Source organism: Bos indicus x Bos taurus, chromosome 3 (assembly GCF_003369695.1).
Source record: "Bos indicus x Bos taurus breed Angus x Brahman F1 hybrid chromosome 3, Bos_hybrid_MaternalHap_v2.0, whole genome shotgun sequence".
NCBI lineage: Eukaryota > Metazoa > Chordata > Mammalia > Artiodactyla > Bovidae > Bos > Bos indicus x Bos taurus.
The window spans coordinates 68,237,760-68,256,954 of record NC_040078.1 but is presented as its reverse complement, the minus strand read 5'-3'; the positions used below and the strand labels follow the sequence as shown (position 1 = coordinate 68,256,954).

General features: G+C 39.5%; 1 protein-coding gene across 2 annotated transcripts in view; it reads left to right on the top strand.

The window, feature by feature from the left end:
• ST6GALNAC3 (ST6 N-acetylgalactosaminide alpha-2,6-sialyltransferase 3) overlaps positions 1-14,308 on the top strand; it is a 625,489-nt gene extending 611,181 nt beyond the window's left edge. The window contains exons 4-5 of one of the 2 annotated variants that reach the window (XM_027536851.1): positions 10,893-11,000; positions 12,061-14,308. In XM_027536851.1, coding sequence (XP_027392652.1) covers positions 10,893-11,000; positions 12,061-12,247 — 295 coding nt within the window. In that variant the 3' untranslated portion in view covers positions 12,248-14,308. The remainder of the gene's footprint in view (positions 1-10,892; positions 11,001-12,060) is intronic. The other variant, XM_027536852.1, reaches the window with a different exon arrangement.
• The last annotated feature ends 4,887 nt before the right edge of the window (positions 14,309-19,195 follow it).

Genomic DNA, 19,195 nt, shown 5'->3' with positions numbered 1-19,195 from the left:
AGAGGACAATTTATTAAAATGTTAAGATCCTAGGGCTGAAACGAAGCCATGCCTGGGGAATGAAGTAAACCTAGGGCTGAAAGGAAGCCATGCCTGGTGAATGAAGTAAATCAAAGGAACTTGATCTTTATTTTCAGGACTTAACCCTTTATTTCTTTTTAAAGTTGATGCACATATCCATGTCAATGGCCTAAAACTATTGTTTGAACATGACCACAGCTGAAATTCTAAAAAGTGTTTTGAATGTTAAAGCTATTAACACTTATCTATAAAGTGGTGATAATAACTCTTGTGCTAAAAACACAGCTAGACAGTTACAATCTCTCTCACATGGATTAGAGAAAAAAAAAAATGGGGCCCCCAAAGAAGAGGCAACATGTTCAAGATTTCCTAGATAGTTAACAGTAGAAACAGAAGAACTGAGGTCTTTTGACGGCTGGTCTGTCAGACCAAAATCAATGCAGGTGGTGACTGCAGCCATGAAATTAAAAGATGCTTACTCCTTGGAAGGAAAGTCATGACCAACTTAGACAGCATATTAAAAAGCAGAGACATTTCTTTGCCAACAAAGGTACATCTAGTCAAGGCTATGGTTTTTCCAGTAGTCATGTGTGGCTGTGAGAGTTGGACTATAAAGAAAGCTGAGCACCGAAGAATTGATGCTTTTGAACTGTGGTGTTGGAGAAGACTCTTGAGAGTCCCTTAGGCTGCAAGGACATCCAACTAGTCCATCCTAAAGGAGATCAGTCTTGAGTGTTCATTGGAAGGACTGATGTTGAAGCTGAAACTCCAATACTTTGGCCACCTGATGCAAAGAGCTGACTCATTTGAAAAGACCTTGATGCTGGGAAAGATTGAAGGCAGGAGGAGAAGGGGATGACAAAGAATCAGATGGTTGGATGGCGTCACTGACTCAATGGACATGAGTTTGTGTAAACTCTGGAAGTTGGTGATGGACAGGGAGGCCTTGTGTGCTGCAGTCCATGTGGTCGCAAAGAGTCGGACATACTGAGCAACTGAACTGAACCAAACTGTCAGACATGTGATGCCTCGGGCAATGCTGAGAATGATGGTAAACAAGAGAGAGCTTAGTTAAGAACCTGAGTTCTCTGATACGACACTCTCTGGGCAAGTCCTTTATATGTTCCCAAACTTTCATTTGTATAATGGAGATATTAATTCTCCCCAAAGGATGGGGTTGTTGTGAGAATTAAACAAAATGACCTATATATTGCCCTTGGCACAATGTCTAGTATATATAAATTATCCATAAATAATAACAATTATTATTTATCAAAAAATATACTTAGCATTTTGCTACTTATCAAATAACCCTGAAACTCAGTGGCTTACAAGAACATTTATTTACCACTCATAGATCTGTGATCAGCTATAACTCTGCTAGATATCAATGAACTTAGCTCTAGTTTAGGGCTCAGATCTGCAGCCTGGGACCCAGATTGAATGAGCACTCTCTGTCTAGGATGTGCTGTTCTCATGATGGAGAGAAGAAATTAAGAAATGGGAAGCATGTAATACTTAAAATCTCTACTGAGAACTGTCTCCTTGTTCACTTCTACTAGAAGTTTATGAGGCAAAGCAAGTCATTTGGCCAAGCCTAAAGCAGCGAGGCAGGAAAGTTACTGACGCACGAGCAAGCCATGTTCAAGGAGGGAACAATCAAAACAACCTAGCACAGGAAAGTTGATAGAAAAACTACGGCCCTTGAGACAAGGGCCTCTATGGTAGCTTGAATAGTCTGAAACTAGAAATCACATGGGCTATCCACAATACCTCACATCCTCAAAATCATGGGCCATTTAGAAAAACCACAGGTCCAGGGAAGGCTACAGTTATTCAGAGTAGAGATTGGGCACATGATGTAATCCCGTCTCCGAGAAGCTTCACTGAGTAGAGGAGATGTTGCTGTAGAGAACATTTAGTTCAGCATTTCTTGACCAGAAAGCAACTGCAAAGTGTTCATGTCTTTAAAGCAGCAATGGTATCCATTTTCATGTCCAAGAATAATAATTTAAAACCCTTGGTAAGTTAAATGTTTATGTAAAAACTGTTTCCTTTTTAAGTGGAGCAAGTTGAGAGCCTTTGGGTGTATACCAAGGATGTTTGCTTAGAGACTACACGGAGATTAGATGGCATTTGCTCATGACTTGTAACTTAGTTTATAACACAGCTGAACACCACTGGGTACCTCCAATAGCCTCACACATTTTTTAATTGTTTTTATTCTTCGTCATATATTGTTTACATTTTTCTCAGTTCTGAATTAATGAGGAATTTAATGAGGAAGTAAAAATATAATTCTGCCACTTTTCCCCTGGATACTTTTGCCAGATCCATAAATTTCCTTCAGCTGAAAAAACTAGGTATATAAAACATCAAGGTATCTCTAATAATTCAAAACATAATGTAAAAAAGATAAATAAATCAGCGTTAGTTGTGCATCCTGTCTCTAACCAATAATTTATTATGGAAATTAAGTACTGATGATGCTTTGAGGTTTGCTCCAGATTAGAAGGCAAAGCAGAACTATTCTGTATTCTGGTTACTCGCATACCTCAGTGCACAGTCCCATAGCCTCCTGCCTGAAAGGTGTCCTCCTGTTCCTTTATCTGCTTGGTCTTTACTCTTAGTCTGGAGCTCAGCTCTTACCTCCTACCTTCCCCAGTTCCCTCCAGCACAATCTGTTGCTCTTCCCTCAGTATTCTCGTAACACCTGTAAGGGGATTACTCTCTCGATAACCCTATTTTTGAAACCAGTCACTGAGTCTGTTTCCCCACCTTGACCTTGAGTTGAGATCAAGGGCAGCTTGGTCTTTCCAGTGCCTGGCACAGTGCCTCACACCTACAGCGCACTCACCAAATCTTTCTTTAATGGATGAAGGTAAGCAGAATCAAAGCTTGATAAGATTAGAAACTGGAGAGGATGTGGGGAGAGCATTTCAGGAAGAAGGAAAATGTACACAAGTCAAGAGAAAAAAAGGCAGAATCTGATAGGTATAAGATGTACTAAGGAGCCATAAATGGAACCATGTGACTAGACTTGGGAGTTCAGAAAGAGTAGGGGGGTTATGTTTGTTGGGGAAGGGCCCCAAGAGGTACCCGTTGTCTTAGTCTGCTTGGGCTCCTATAATAGAATACCATACTTTAATTCCTATTAAAGAACAGGAATTCATTTTCTAATAGTGTTGGAAGCTGGCAGCCTGAGATTAAGGTGCCAACATGGTCGGTTTCTGGTGAGAATCTCCTTCTGGCTTGTGGCCTTCTTGCTATGTCCTCAGGTAACATGAAGGGTCATCTGGTCTCTCCCTCTTCATATAAGGACAATGGTGCCATCAGTAGGACGCTAACTTCATGACCTCATGTAAACCTAATTACCTCCAAAGACCCCATCTCCAAACACCATCAAAATGAGGGTAAAGACTTAAACATAAAATTTTGGAGGGGATACAATTCAGCCAATACTGAGTGGTTAAGGATCTAGTCCTGCTTTAATGAAGTGGTCCAAAGAGACCTCCATTATCCATCCCTGTCATTCCTGAGGTTCCATTGTTCATTTAAAAAATTGAATGAAATCCCAGAAACCAACGTTTCCAACTGAAGGGGCTTTAAAGCCCAAGGGCAGGAGCAAAATAACCTTCTAATTTCTGAGATGAATGAACAAAGTAATTTTTGTGAGTGGTATCTTCTATTTCTACAGCAGCCATAAATCATACCTTTGGGAGCTGAACCATTTTACTTTTAAATGTACATTTTGCAAAGAACACAGTAATTTCTTATTATGCTCCTTTTGCACAATTTTGTTGCATTCATCACTAGTCAGAGTCCTGTTGATTCTATGTTAGGAAAACTATTTGTTATATTTACAATCCAAGTGTCTACTGATTAGCTCAGGCATTTTTGCATTAGCTGATCCGGATGGTAGTACAGTCTTAAAGATTTATGGCTTTCTCCATTTGCCCATGGTCCATATTTCATTATTTTCCAGACCTAGACTCTTTTTGTCAAGTGCATTCTTTTTGGAATCTTCCTCAGTATGACATTTTTATCCATTTGAAAAGTTTATGTCCATCTGTAAATGATTCAAGCCCAGATGGAGAATTCTGCCACCTGATTTGCAGAAAGTTGTTGCTGCCTAAAGATTTGCTGGGCACATCCCATTGATAGATAGTACAAATATATACGGTTAATATAATGGGCAAACTCCAGAGTATTACCATAGCTCCCAACTATCGAATGATATACAAAAATATATGACTTGGGGACAGCTGAAATTGTTTCCACACTTTGAGCTCTGCTTCCATTAGACTGGTTCACAATATTAGATTGAATCCCAAGGTGCTACTGATAATCATCAGCTGTTTTTCCTGGCCAGTGTCTTTGTTTAAATATATTCTTTCATTATCCATGTGCTTTTGAAAAAAATAGAAGAATGTTTTTAATTGAATAATCTGTATTCTGCCAGATGCTCCTTCTCCCTAGGAAGGTATATAGAAACTTACTTTATTATTTTTATTTATCCTGCCAGTGTAGTATATTGATGAGAGAACTGAGGTCCAATAGTGTTAAAATAAGATATGAAATATTGATTAAGTCTTTTTTAAAATTCCCTTTTTGCTCCTGAGTATAGCAGATTTCAGCAGAAACTGCTGCCACAATTGTGCTCTCCAGTAAACCTTCATTGTAGGAAGGGTTTGGATCCCCTTTGGGCTTTGATAAATGATTATTATGCTTTTGAAATATTCACTTGGAATGCCCTGGGCCTTGTTTGCATTGGATCGTAGAAGAAATGGATTAGAAACAGTAGAAACAAAGGCCCCCAAAGGAACCATTCTGTGAAGAGGTGGCAGCCACAGAGATGGAGGCAACTGGACTCCTCATCCTTGTTCCCTGACACTGGCTTCCCTTCTGCATTGCACAGCACCCATTGTAGGCTAGGGACTTCCCTTTAGGTTTAGGCCAAGTATGTTGATTCTTAGGGCTGTGTTGCAAGGTAAGATAATAATTCAGTATACACCAGACCTGAATGGCTTCAGATAGACTTGTCAAGATGCTTGTCTAGGTAAGGAAAGCCAGTGGGACAGTGAGCAGAAAGTATGGGAATGTACATAAGGAGAGCCTGGATTTGGGGTCAGAGACATCCCCATGGCAAATCTCTCTCGGCCAAAGACCATGCACCAGCAAGTCAAGAAGTCTACTGTCCTCTTAAAGCTCAGAGGAGCTTGGAACAAAGAGGAATCTGGTGAAATGTGCAAGAGAACTTCTTACACAGGGCATACACCACAACAGAGAATTATCGCATCTAAAGCAGGCCAAGATTTAAAAAACCCTGATATAGGGAAAGTGCTATTATATTGCCCATCGAAGTATAAGCTTCTTGAGTTCAGAATCCAAGTCATTGAGCTAATGGTGCTCAATAATTAGAGCATCCTGCGTATGTGTGTGTGTTTAGTCACTCAGTCATGAGAGCATTCTGTAAATAGATCAGTTCATTGTAAGTCAGCTTTCTTTTGAAAAGTAACCATTTCTGTTTCCTCAGTTCCTCCTCCGAAATTATCCCAAAGGGACATGTCACTCACTAGAAAGTTCCAGCTCTCCAGGCATTAGGAGAAAAATGCTTCACAATATGTTTCCAGAAATGAGAAGATGAGGGAACATGCTCAGAAGCAAGGGTGCAGGTGAATGAAGATATTGGGATTGGTAAAAAAAATAAGGCTAGCATGACAGACAACATACACCTGTGGCCATGTGATGGCCTTTAGCATTGAGGAACAGGGGCAAACATCAAGGGGCATGGTAACTTATATTTTATTGGTAATAAAGTAGATGAAAAATCATATTTTAAATGATATGCCTTCAAGCATGTGCTACATCAAGGTGTTGACAGCATCATTTTTCCAAGAGATGAGCAAGTAAATTTTAGCAGTTTCCAAGTGGTAAGTGTCTTGATTACCAAGGAGCAGTGGGATGGGAAGTTGCCTGGTGAAACAAATGATTGATAGCTTCCTTTTAACACTCTTGCCTTCCCCCTCCTCCCCCTCCCCCAACATGGCTCATTATTCTGCTGCATTAATTTAAGCTTTCCTATTGTACTGAATTAGGGGCTAACATTCTCTTATCATCCCTATGGGAATCTTGATTGTTTATTTGTAGGTGACAATAATTGTTTTTATCGATCCCCAATTGTGGAAGGTATAAAAAGTGCCATGGCTGATGGCCAGCTAGTACACAGTGCTATGTGCATGACTGACAAATTACAAGACAATATTTGGCCCAAGAGGTGACCCTTTTGGAATTTTTTTAAGGCATCTGATAGTTATCACTAGGTCTCTCCAAGCTAAGAAGCATAAACAACTTCACATGTATCAGCTCAAGTCTTTTTGTTGCTAATTCTATTGAAACCTCCAAAAGGTCAACTGGGGTGTAAAATTTATACTTCCTCCTTTCTAGTATACCCACACAGCAGGACAGTTTAGAAATGGTGCAGCTATAAGAATTCCCAGATGCAGTGCCATCCAGGCCAGCGAATTCCCTTAGGAACCCAGATCATCAGGGCATTTATTTGGAGTGAAGTGAAAGTCGCTCAGTCGTGTCCGACTCTTGGCGACCCCATGGACTATATAGTCCATGACATTCTCTAGGCCAGAATACTGGAGTGGGTAGCCTTTCCCTTCTCCAGGGGATCTTCCCAACCCAGGGATTGAACCCAGGTCTCCCTCATTGCAGGCGGAAACTTTACCAACTGAGTCACAAGGGAAGCCCCTTTATTTATTTGGAAGAATTCCTCTATTAATCCAGCAGCTACCATTCTTCCACTGAAAGTATCATTATATGGATATTAGCTGGAAGTATTGCAAAGAAACCACTTTGCTAGCCCAGGCAAAGTATTATGGGTAGGAAACCTTATATGATTTTTACATCCCAAATATGTCAAAGGCACCGGGGGCAGGTGGGGGTGGAAATGCAACTCTTTAATTAAGTGATGGTTGTAGGACAGGGCACTTGGGCCGTATGAACCTCGTAGTCTGAATCAAATGCAACACAGCTTGCTCAAAGAGCTTTTGAGCTAATTATTATTCTCTCTCTCCAGAAACAAAATAAATCAGTTGAAGCTTAAAAGCCATCGATATCAGAAATGGGGTAAAATTTTCCTTATTAGGTGGAGAGATGGAAAGATCTTTGACCAGAGGCCAAACCCTGAAATTCTTGACCCTCTTTTCCTGTAGTAAAGAGAAGACAATCAAATAGAGAAATCACTTTGACAATTGTACCCTATTTATCCTTTGAGGGTTCTGCTAGGAAAGCCTGGCTGTTGGACTCTCAGAAACAACTATGTGGGTTGGACCAGAAAGAGCCAGGGGAGCTTATTTTGCCGAGTAGGAGTCCATATGTCCCATGAGCGATCCTCCCTTTGTCTCGGGGCTCTGAGGCCATCTTGGTTCTTGACAGCAACTATGTGGAGGGACCAGCTCCTAGAAAAACACCTAAAAAGAAAACCGATTTGACTTAATTCAGATTTTTTTCTCACTCAAATTAATCTTTACCCTCAATGGTATGGTGGTGTCTTTGGTTTTAGACAGCCATTTCAGCACCTTCTATGAGCAATTGTGTGAAAGAGAAAGATATGGAAAGTTTTCCATATTTGGAGAGAAGAGCTACCTTCCCTCCAAAAGTTGAGGGAAGGTAGCCACCACCACTGCCAGATAAAACTGTACACCCTTTCTATATATACCCCAGGCAATCCAAGGCATTCCCATGTTACAAATGTGCATTTATTGTGACCTGACCAATTGTGTTATATGCTTATTAATTACACACCCTACATGGATGGAGCATGGAACTGCCACATGGCTAAAGATGAAAACAGATTGACTATCGTGAGTGATGATCACAGAATCGTTTGATTTTAAAATGAGAGTAAACCTTAGATAAGCCTTAGTTAAACTATCTCATTTTAGGGAAAAGGAAACTAAGATGCCCCAAAGAAGCTAAGTTGTCCAAAGCTTCACATTTCAGTCATGTCACAGCTGGAATGGGAAACCAGATACCCTCACTCAGTTCTTTACTGTGCTTGGTATTAACTCTGAAACACACAGGTTCTGCTTTGTTACCCTATATTGTGATTAATTGCTTTAACATGTGTGGCCTCCCCCACTAGACTGTGTGCTCTTTAAGAAAATGTTCGATATTCATCACCAACTTCTAGTATAGTCAGTAGCACGTAATAGGATCCCAATGAATGTTTGTTAAAAAAGGTGAATAAGTGGGTAAATATGTGACCTGTCATTTTTCATCACGTGCAAATAAATGCTGTAATTTTTTATGATCATTACTAATGCTTGGTCAGCCTACTAATGAAGAATGGCTAGGGAGGATTGGAAGGTACAAAAGTAGAAGGAAAAAGGCAAGAAGAGGGGAAAAATACAATTCAACAGGAAGAATAACTGGAAAAAAAAATCAGTATGTAGATAAAATTTCTAGATTTGATTTAGGAGCTTTTGGTCAAGACTCTTGTCTATTCTGATCTCTCCCAATTTTCAGATGACTTTTTCAGCAGATGGTGCTTTAAGCACTTCCCATTATTGCTGCTCCTCCTCAGACACCAGAATTGCAAGATTGACTGCAGGTTGCATTGTATTATAGGCAAAGTTGCTCTCTTCTATCTTCCCCTCCCTGTGGTGGGTCTTCCCACCAATTTGGCACTTGTTCCTAACCCATGCTGCTGCAACTGTTCCTGTCACAGAGGGAAAGTGCATGTAACTCAATGTGGTACTGTTTCTGGAATGTTTTCCATTTAGAAGACACACCAGGAGATACAAAGGAAGTCATTTTACATATTGACATTTCAGACTCGGTGACAAATAGGCAGAGGGGGTGGATACAGATGCACTGGGTTTGTTTCTCTTTGCAAATCAACCAAAGTTGATGCAAATAAAGGCTAAAAATCCAGTTATCAACCTTCTCTGTGAGTTCCTTGCTCCTGAAATGCTTACCTGTTGAGATTTGATACTAAGTGGTGCCTGCTTATAAAAGAATAAGAGGCTTCAGGGGCCTAACTGTAGCACACTGATGGCTTGGTCCTGGAGAACTGTGGCAAGGATGTTGGACATCAGTGGGGAAAACCGCTGGCGGGAGGGCTGTGCCAGTGGTGAAGTGGAGGAGAAGAGATGACAGTGCGCCAGTTTACCAAGACATCTAGGTGGAAGATCGGAAATTTAGTCTTTTTTAGAAAGTGGTGCTACACAATTGCCAAACAACCTGGGGAGACCCAGATGCCCCTATGGGGAAAGTTTTAAGGAGATTGGCAGTCATCTGTTTTGGATAGATTGGGTTGTCTTGGCCAAAGACGAATATGGAGATCCAGCTTTTCATCCAACATTCCCTTGAACCATTTGCAACTTGACAGACTCCTCAAATCAGCACTTTTCTAATTTCTCTATCCCTTCAGTCATTCTACTTCCCATCTCTTTCTTAAACATACAAGCACACATCCTCATATCTGTGATATTGAACACTTCCTGGAACACTCTTCCATCATATGGTCTGTTGAGCAAGTGGCATCTGTTGCTTATCATCAGGAGTATAAGTCCACACACTTCTGCCCACTGTATCTTGGTATTGGAGTCACCAAAGAAAACACAACACAGTCAAGCACTGCATGGAACAGTGCTCTCCTCACATAAAGAAGAGAGACAGAGCAAGGTCAGCTGTAAGAGTGGACATCAGTACACGGTCAGCAGGTCCCTCCCAGCAGCTGACACAGGACTGTTGGCCTGCGTGCAACCCTCTTGTACCACAGAACAAAGGACCCCATCCCCTTTTTGCAGGGAACAGTTAAAGCAGTGAGGTTGGCCAGGTGCTATATGTCACTTAAACAGAGCAAAGGAGTACACACTGAGTGTGAAACAGAAGAGGCTACTCTCACACAAGGTGGTACGTCCAGCACAGGCTGTGAAAACTCCTTGGTTAGGAAGTGTTCCAGGCCCAAGGCCTATTCTTAGGTGACCAAGAAGGGGTTGAAAGACTGCCCACATGAGGCTGCCTTCCCAGTAGGCCCATATGGTTTCTTCCCATTCACCTCTCCTGCCCTCTCTTTTCCCCATATCTTTGTGTCTATTATCAAAAAGGCCTTCCCTGATCAACCTTTATAACATACCCATCTTCAGATCCAATCCTCTAGCCTCTGTGAAGACAAAAAGCCTTGTTTTGATACTTACTGTGTTTATATATCTGTGTCATCTACAGCAGTGATGGGCACATAGTAGGTGCTCAGTTAAAACATGTTCAGGATATTGGTAACACAGGTCTTATAAAGGAAAAATCTTGTCTCGTGATGCCAGGAAAACAGTGAAGGAAAACTTTGCAAATGCTTTCACAGACCAAGTCATTCACTTACACTGCATCCAATTTCCACTTAGAAGCCCAGCAAGCCTCCAAGGAAGTGATATGTCCAGGTAAGTAAGATAACACCATTATCATTCAGCTCCCATCAGGGCTCCAAGCAACTTGAGAAAACCTGTCCTCTGATATACAGCACTAATTTGTGTCTTACGGAAAGTCAAATAAATTATTTTTCACCTGAAGGGAGCAGGATTATTTGACTCCAGATATTTGCCATATGGCTTCTCTTCCATACAACATAGCTTCTAGGCTTAAGGTAGTAAGAGTGAGAGTATGCCTATAAACTATTCAGAGATAATTCAAAATAAGTGTGTATCTTTGACAGATTGTCAAGTTTCCTTATGTTTTTTCCTGATAACAAGTGCTATGTTTTTGATGAAAGGTTGCTCACTTCTCCTCACACTTCGCTGTTGCTCTGTGTATGTCTTCTGTGTTGTTTTGTTTGTTGTTTGTTTCTTTCATTCCCCCCACAGAGTCCAGTCTGGCTCCTATCTCAGCACGGGGTGGTTCACCTTCATTCTGGCCATGGATGCCTGTTACGGCATTCACGTCTACGGGATGATAAATGACACCTACTGCAAGTAAGATCACAGGAAGTTATTTTTATGCATCTCCAATTCTGATATCTTGTCAAAATATCACAATTCATTTTAATACCATAAATCTGAGAAACAGATAGAGCAACAATTTTTTTCCTGGCATTCTTTGCTGACATGACATTTTATTGTCAGTGCATCAAGTTGTGACTTTTAGGGATGATAAAAAGAAAAATATTTACCACAGTCTAATGTCAAATGTCAGAAGGAACATTTTTCCCTTAGTCTGTGGCATGTCAGGGACTTCTGGCTTGAAAATACAGAACAAGTTCAATGGTTATTTAATTTGCAGAACAGGTTTGTTGTTTCTTCTGCTCTAATGGTTGATGAATGGCTATCTACTCAATGGTTATATTTGATCTTGAAGGACGAAATGTCCTGAAGCCTCAGAGAAGCTGATACCCTAACAAGAATTCCTGGAAATTATATTTCACTGCTAAGTGAGTAATCTGTCAGATCCTTATTTAAAATGCATGTGTTTATCCACAGTATATCCCTGCTGGTAGGATAGTTTCTAATTAGGTAATAAAACAAACCTTCCATGCTTCATCAAGGTAATGAAATAGATTTCCCTACCAACAATTGGCACAGTATCATTCAGAGAGTGTTCTAATAGTATTGTCAAATGGTACCTAAGCCACAGTCTTCATAATCAAATATTTCTACTTTAACTGTAAGCATAATGGAGCACAGATGAACCAAATATCTTACTCTGAAAATCATTAAGCTTCCTCAAGCTCTGCTAAAGCAATCAGCTTATCCAAAGTTTGTTTCCATTATACACCATTTCCTCCCTCAAAGAATGGCTCTATGTTTGCATATAATTGGTGTGATGCATAAATTTTATTTGATTTATTAAAGCACTAAGGGCCTAGTATGTCTTTCTAAAAGCTTTTGTGTATAATAGCTTTTAACTGAGTTCATGGACAAGAATCAGGCATGGGTTTGCAAGTAATGCATTTACTGGGCACATAATGGATTCTAATAAATGAGTGCTTCATTTTTCATCTCAGTCTTTCTCTCCTTTTCTTTGTTTCTTTTCTAGGACAGAAGGGTATAGAAAAGTCCCCTACCATTACTATGAACAAGGAAGAGATGAATGCGATGAATATTTTCTTCATGAACATGCGCCATATGGGGGGCATAGGTTTATCACCGAAAAGAAAGTGTTTGCTAAATGGGCCAAGAAACACAGGATAATATTTACACACCCAAACTGGACAGTGTCTTGATGTCGGCTTTTCTGACCTTGCCACACCACTTGACATGATCATGATGCTGAGATTGTGATGCTAATGACGCTGATGCTGATGATGGTGATGATAAAGACAACAACAATGATCAAGTTTCTGTACATTCTCAGATACGGATGGTGATTCTACCTGTAATTTGAACTTGGGATTTTGTGGAGGCTGGTTGTGCTCATTACGTTCTTTCTGAAGGTTCAACATTACATATTGCACTTTATAATTTAACTGGAATTGAAATGAAGGCCAGTAATATGACAACAGTGACCTAAGAAATTGGAAGATTATCCTTCAAGATAGCTGCCCAGGATTCTTGGACGGTGAATAACTTCCAAAATCCCTGGGATTTGGCCTCCTGAGGCAAGGTTACTGATTCTAGTCTCTTGAGCCTGAGCAGCTCCACCATCTTGAAGAATGATTGATTGTCAAACACTGACCCAAGAAACGCTCTCTGGGTAAACTTGCCACAGTGACAGCTTGGCTTTGGGGCAGGGAAGAAACCTCTTTCTGACTTCCCCTCTTCCAACAGTACCTCCAACAGATAAAGCCTCAGGCCATTTCCTTATTAATGAGGAAGATACCATGGACATCCTACCCATCAGGATTACTTGACGATCTCAAACACTTCGTTCAGAATGGGCCAGCTAGCAAATCTTGATGAATTTCTACTCTCGTCACTCCATTCTTACTACCCCCCCCCCAATATAACTAAACATATTACTAGAATGATCTGTATTAATGTTTAGTTATTTTTGGTCAAGTCCTAAATATTTCAGAAAGCTATTTAACATATAATATACCAACACTGTAATAACATATACTGTGAAAACATTCTTAAAACATAACCAAAAGGGTTTACTAACTCTACTACAACATCCAACAACACAAAATTTGATGCTTTTTAAAATCATGACACAGGGAAAGCAAAGCATATTTTTACATCAATTTGTATCCTACCATACTTCATAATATATATTTGTATATTCAAATTTCTATTTTATAGGCCCGAGATGTGTCTCTCCACACATTACATTATCATTGCCAAGTGCCAACTGTTAGACATGGAGAGGAAATGATTTCTTGTATTTAATTTGACTGGAGCTTTTGCCTTCTTGGGGGTTTATTTTCCCCAGAGTGTATCAATTGCTATACCACAATAACACAATAATAATGACCTTGATGTCCAAAGTGCTTTGTCATGTAGAGTCTTTCACATATGCTGTCTCATGTGACACCCGTGACCACCCCACTGGGCTATTACCTACACATTCTGACATACTAGCAGATGATCTGTGATTTGTTAATTGCTCTAATATATTCCAGGTTGCTCCCCTTGCTAATATTTGTATAGAGTAGCATTTGTGTAGACTAGCAACCAATTGATTTCAGTGCCAAATAAATGTATTATATCAAGATTATGCAGAAAGTATCCCAAGGATGGTCTTGGCCATAGACTAGGACCCCTGTGAACAAAGGATACTTTTGATTTTTTTCCCATAACTCCATTTAGGTGGGGAAAAGATGAGGTAAAGGGACAACAGGAAGGAATAGAAGCCAAGAAATATAGTTTCTTGTCTCCATCTTAAGATTACTTTGTTCTCCAGACACTCATTGCTTGTCAAATATTAGAGGGTTAAATTACTGAGAGAGGAGCTCAGAGACCAAAGACATCCTTACCAGTATTCAGAGGACAAAGCTGGGTTCAACTCAGCCTGTTTCGGAGGCTGCAAGTGATGATAACTTTTCAACTCAGGAGCTCTCTGTAGGTCTCTACCAATGCTAAATCCCACCATTAGCTGTCCTTAAAATGGGTCCTCTTGTGCAAAATCCTCTTTCCTGTTCTCTTCTGCCATTTCAATACCTCAGTACTCACATCCATAAAAATGACCAAGTGCCACTTTCATTGTTGAAATTGTTATTGTTGTTTTTCTTTTGCTGTTTCCTCATGTGATTTTCAGTTGTATGTATGTTAGTTTTTGCAAGCTAATGATGGATAGAAATGCCCACTCAAAGAAAAATAAACAGATGAAAATGTCACAGTTGTAATACAGACTGTTTTTCCCCCCTGTTGTGATACAGAAGTTCCACTTTTAAATAAAAAGGAAACCTGGGTTATCAGAGTGTTTCAAGGAATGACATAATGTAGTTGATTTAGTTTTCTGGTAAATGGAAGGCCAACCCTATTTGTTTTATTGAGAAACTTCAAAAAACATCCGTGTTCTCCTGCCTCACTGTGATGGTCTGTGAATGGAGACTTCTGCAAAGCTCTGTATCCCTCAGTCTGTGATGGTAGATATGTGTAGAATAGGCAGTGTTTCCTTTGGAAGGGTAAGGGGGCACCTCTCCTTCCCTTTTTTTTCCTTAAACCCGTTTTATACTTTTTATTGTTGTCTCGTATCTCCTTTTTCTGCTAAGATTGGGAAACAAAAATCAGATTATTCTTATTTATTGTGTAGGCCTAATTGAATGACTTCCAGTGCCATCACCATTTTGATAGAATTACGTGACTTATTTTTCTTTGCAGTCTTAACATTCTCTGCTTCCATTTCCTGTTCTTTTTAAAATTATTGTATTATTCTTATTGTTGTTTTATTTATTTCTACTTTTTGGCTATGCCCCATGACATGTAAGATCTTAGTTCCCTGACCAGTGATCAGACTTGCATCCCCTGCATTGGAAGCACAGAGTCTTAACTGCTGGGCTACTAGGAAAGTCTCATTTACCCTGAGCTTTCTACTGCTAGCGGAAATACAAAGTCTAATTTGTCCTATGTTGAGAAATTTCCCACCTAAGGTTTACTGATAGAGAAGCGAATGGTAAAGGAGCAAAATTCAAGGACAGAACTTTTTGTGCAAATTTCTGGTCCACATCACAGGTTCTAGTTAACTAAAAAGGGATTTTTCCCAGCATTTAAACATTGAAAAATTTGACTAAACTTATTTATCAATGATATGTATGTATCTCAGAAGTTAATTAATATTTGTAAAAAATAAAAATATTTCCATATCAGGCTCTAGGCAAATGGACTCTGGAAAATGGCCACGATTTTCTGAAATGAACATAAAAATGTGCAAACTAAAAATAATAAAGTAAATATTATTTTTAACTCTGCAGAATCCTTGATGAAAAGCAATAAAATTTTAAAAGGGTTTTTAAAATTAACATTTGAATCCTTTCTAAGTTATAAGTAGTAGTTATTTATATGGTAGTAATGTTAGAAATCTTTTAAAATATACGATTTTACATTGTTATCAAATCTATCAAAGAAAAACCAATTTGGAAGGCTGTTTGTATATATGCACATAGAGTCTCTGTGTATATATGTGTATTCATGTGTGTTTGTGTGTATACAAAGGTATACAGGCAAACCTGTATTTCTCACTGATATGTATGAATTATAGAAAATCTAGTTTAGACTTGATCTGAAATTTGTTGGGTTACATTTTGAATCTTGAAGAAAAAAGAAGATCCAGATTAAATGTACTGATTGCTAAGAGTATGTAAAACACAATCAGCAGCTGGCCAAAAGAATAAAGCTAGAGAAGCTGCTACATCCAGAACTGAGGACACAATTATATGCCACGGCAGTCACAAATCAGACCTGGAAGTACAGCAATCTGTATCACAGGCTCTGCCGATTGCAGCTCAGCTAAAGTCACATTGAAAAACATCGCATCAAGCTCCATTCACACTGACGTGAATGAACACTGGTCCCCTTATTCAAATAAGCCTGTCTTTACCATAAGCAAACTCTGATTTCCATGATGTTTATTATATGGCTAGAGAACTGTGACCATTGTGAAAAAGAGAAAATTATATAAGGAGATTGCTCCTTGAAGATTTGGTATGAATCAGCTCACGTGGGAACGAGAGTCTGACCTGGGGACCTCACTGACCTTTCCAGAAGTATAAAGCCACTAGAAGGGAATCACTCATTACTTCCTTAGAAAACAAAAACAAAAAACACTAAAGTACTTCACCTGGTGGTGTTAACTGGACATTAATTGTAAGCTCAGTTTAATTTCAATAAGCAAGAAAATATAATCAGATGACTCATTAAAAAAAAAAGTGTTTAATGTGGCATGTCAAATGCAAAGAACAAACTCTGTTGTCCAGCGTCAGTTGTTTGCATGTCTTAGCACAATAAATAATTTATAGTCCCAGGGCCAAGAGGGGAAAATACTTTTTCCTTGACTGCAGTTTTAAAAGGCAAGACCTCATCATTTTCATAGTATACATAGATCCTGTGACTGAAGGAGCCAGTGCCAGCCTTTGTACATTGTCTGGACTTGTAAAACTGCAAGGGGCTTTAGAGACCAAACCATCCAATTCCTGCATCTTGGATTTGAGGAAATTGACTGATGGAGGTGAAGCGACTTGCCAGTGGCTATAAACCAGACTAATAGCAGTACTGAGACTTAATCTCATGTCTCTTTCTTTAGTACTTTCTCCATTACGTTGTTTATTTGTTTTAGCACAGAATAGTAGCTGGAAAATGCATACTGACTTATTGGAAGACTATTCCTGGAAGCCAAGGGCTCCAATTAATGTTGATTCTACCCATGATCAAAATAATTCTTCCACTGAACTATAGAAATATTTGTATAATTGAAGTAATAGTTCAGTAATTGCTAATACTCTCTGTTATCTATATGGGCTTCCCTGATGGCTCAGATGGTAAAGAATCTGCCTGCAATACAGGAGCCAGTTTTGATCCTTGGTCAGAAGATCCTCTGGAGAAGGGAATGGCTATCCATTCCAGTATTCTTGCCTGGAAAATCCCATGAATAGAGAAGCCTTGTCCACGGGGTCACAAGGAGTTGGACACAACTGAGCAACTAACACTTTCTATCATCTATGTTTGTTGGTAACTCTAGGCCATGTCCTATTGTCATAAAATTCGAGGATTAAAGAATGGATGGATAAAAGTCAGTGTCATCTTTTGTTATTGAGGATTATGAAGTCACTGATACTCTTAAGGGCTGTTGAATACAGAGGTTACCTGGTATAACTGGCAGGTCCTATCGTTGAATTGTCCCCAGAGCCTCATCTCTGGCAGCAGTTCAGCTGCCTGGGTTAATGAAATAAGACATCTGCAATGGCAGGTGAAATATTACTCTTTGGTTTCACACTCATCTCTGTACTACACATGATCTTTGAGTCTATGTACTCTCTGGGCAGTAAATCAAATGCCCCACAAGACTCAATCACCATGAAGATTGAAAGGCTTTTTTTTTTTTTTTACAGCCCATTCATGTGATATTGTTAGAAGAGAATTTTGAAATATATGCACCAGGCTCTGAAATGGCTCAGAGATAGCATATTGTCCTATTGCTTATTTTTGCTGAATCTTAGAGAATCCACTAGAGTAAAATTCCATGTAAATTGCTAAGGCATCAAATCAGAACTGTCTTTGGGCATCGTAACACTGTAGAATACATCATTTATTTTGGTTGTTCTCTACCTTTTTTTTTTTTTTTTTCTTTTTCGTTTCAGAGTAGGCACGATTTGTTTATGGAGTAAAAAGGCTCCTCTTTTTCCATGGATAGGTTTCCTTTTGTTCCTGCCTTGGAGACTTCAGAAAAATAGAAGCTCACTTTCATAAAAGTGAAGAACATCTTGACAAATAAATAGCCAATATTTGCCTACCTAGTGAGCAGTTTCTTCTAAGAAACTCCAAAGGGACTAAAAGCAGGGCATTTCATGGTTTCTTGTTATCTAACCTACAAAGCAATCACTTCCCTGTGTTTAACTTTGTTGTCATTGCTACTGAGTAAATACCCATTTCTATTACATACAGTGTATTTTATGCTTCACTCATTTTTCTGAGTTCACATAATTTTTGCTGTAGTCTTTCATTCACTTTAAAAACCTGTAATCTTCATCTATTTATAGAAGAAACTGTAAATGCACAGTTGTGCATTTGGTGAGGTTTTATTTTCCCCTGGCTTCATATTACTTTATTTATAAGCATCATGCCTTAGAATAAAGCTTACTAAGTGGCAGAGGACTACTGGTATATTTCAGTTTGGTTTACTTTTATGACAAGACAAATGAGGAGAGGTGAACAAAGCCAGAGAATATGTGTCATTGAAGGAGGGGAAAAAAGTTGAGTGGCAGTTGGGGAGAGAGATTCAGTATCCAAGGCAGAAAGACTTCTGGGATACTACTGTAGACAATGGCAAGAGAAGATGTTGGTCAGCCTCCAAAATTTGCTTTGTCAACATTAACTATCTGATGCTGAGGTATATAGCTTATCTTGCTATGTTAGACCTGTTAGCAAAGTTGAGTTAGTACACAAGCTGCTTAAAATAGAGAAGGCTGCATTCTCTCTTCCCTCTCTCTTTCATTACTTCCTTCCTTTCCTTTCATTTCTTCCATTCTCCCTTATTTCCTTTCTAGAAAACTCAGCAGTCTTGAAGTTCAATATCATATATGGATAGTTTCTCATTTTACAAATTAGAGTACTCAATGGCACCCCACTCCAATACTCTTGCCTGGAAAATCCCATGGATGGAGGAGCCTGGTAGGCTGCAGTCCATGGGGTCGTTAAGAGTTGGACACGACTGAGCGACTTCACTTTCACTTTTCACTTTCATGCATTGGAGAAGGAAATGGCAACCCACTCCAGTGTTCTTGCCTGGAGAATCCCAGGGATGGGGGATCCTGGTGGGCTGCCGTCTATGGGGTCACACAGAGTCGGACATGACTGAAGTGACTTAGCAGCAACAGCAGCAGCAAACCTATATAGTGGTCCCAAACCTTTCTGACACGAGGGACCAGATTTATGGAAGATCATTTGCAGACAAGGGAGGAGAGATGGTTTCAGGATGATTCAAGTGCATTACATTTATTATGCACTTTATTTATTTTATTTTTGCATCAGCTCCACCATAGCTCATCAGTCATTTGATCCCAGAGGTTGATACTCCC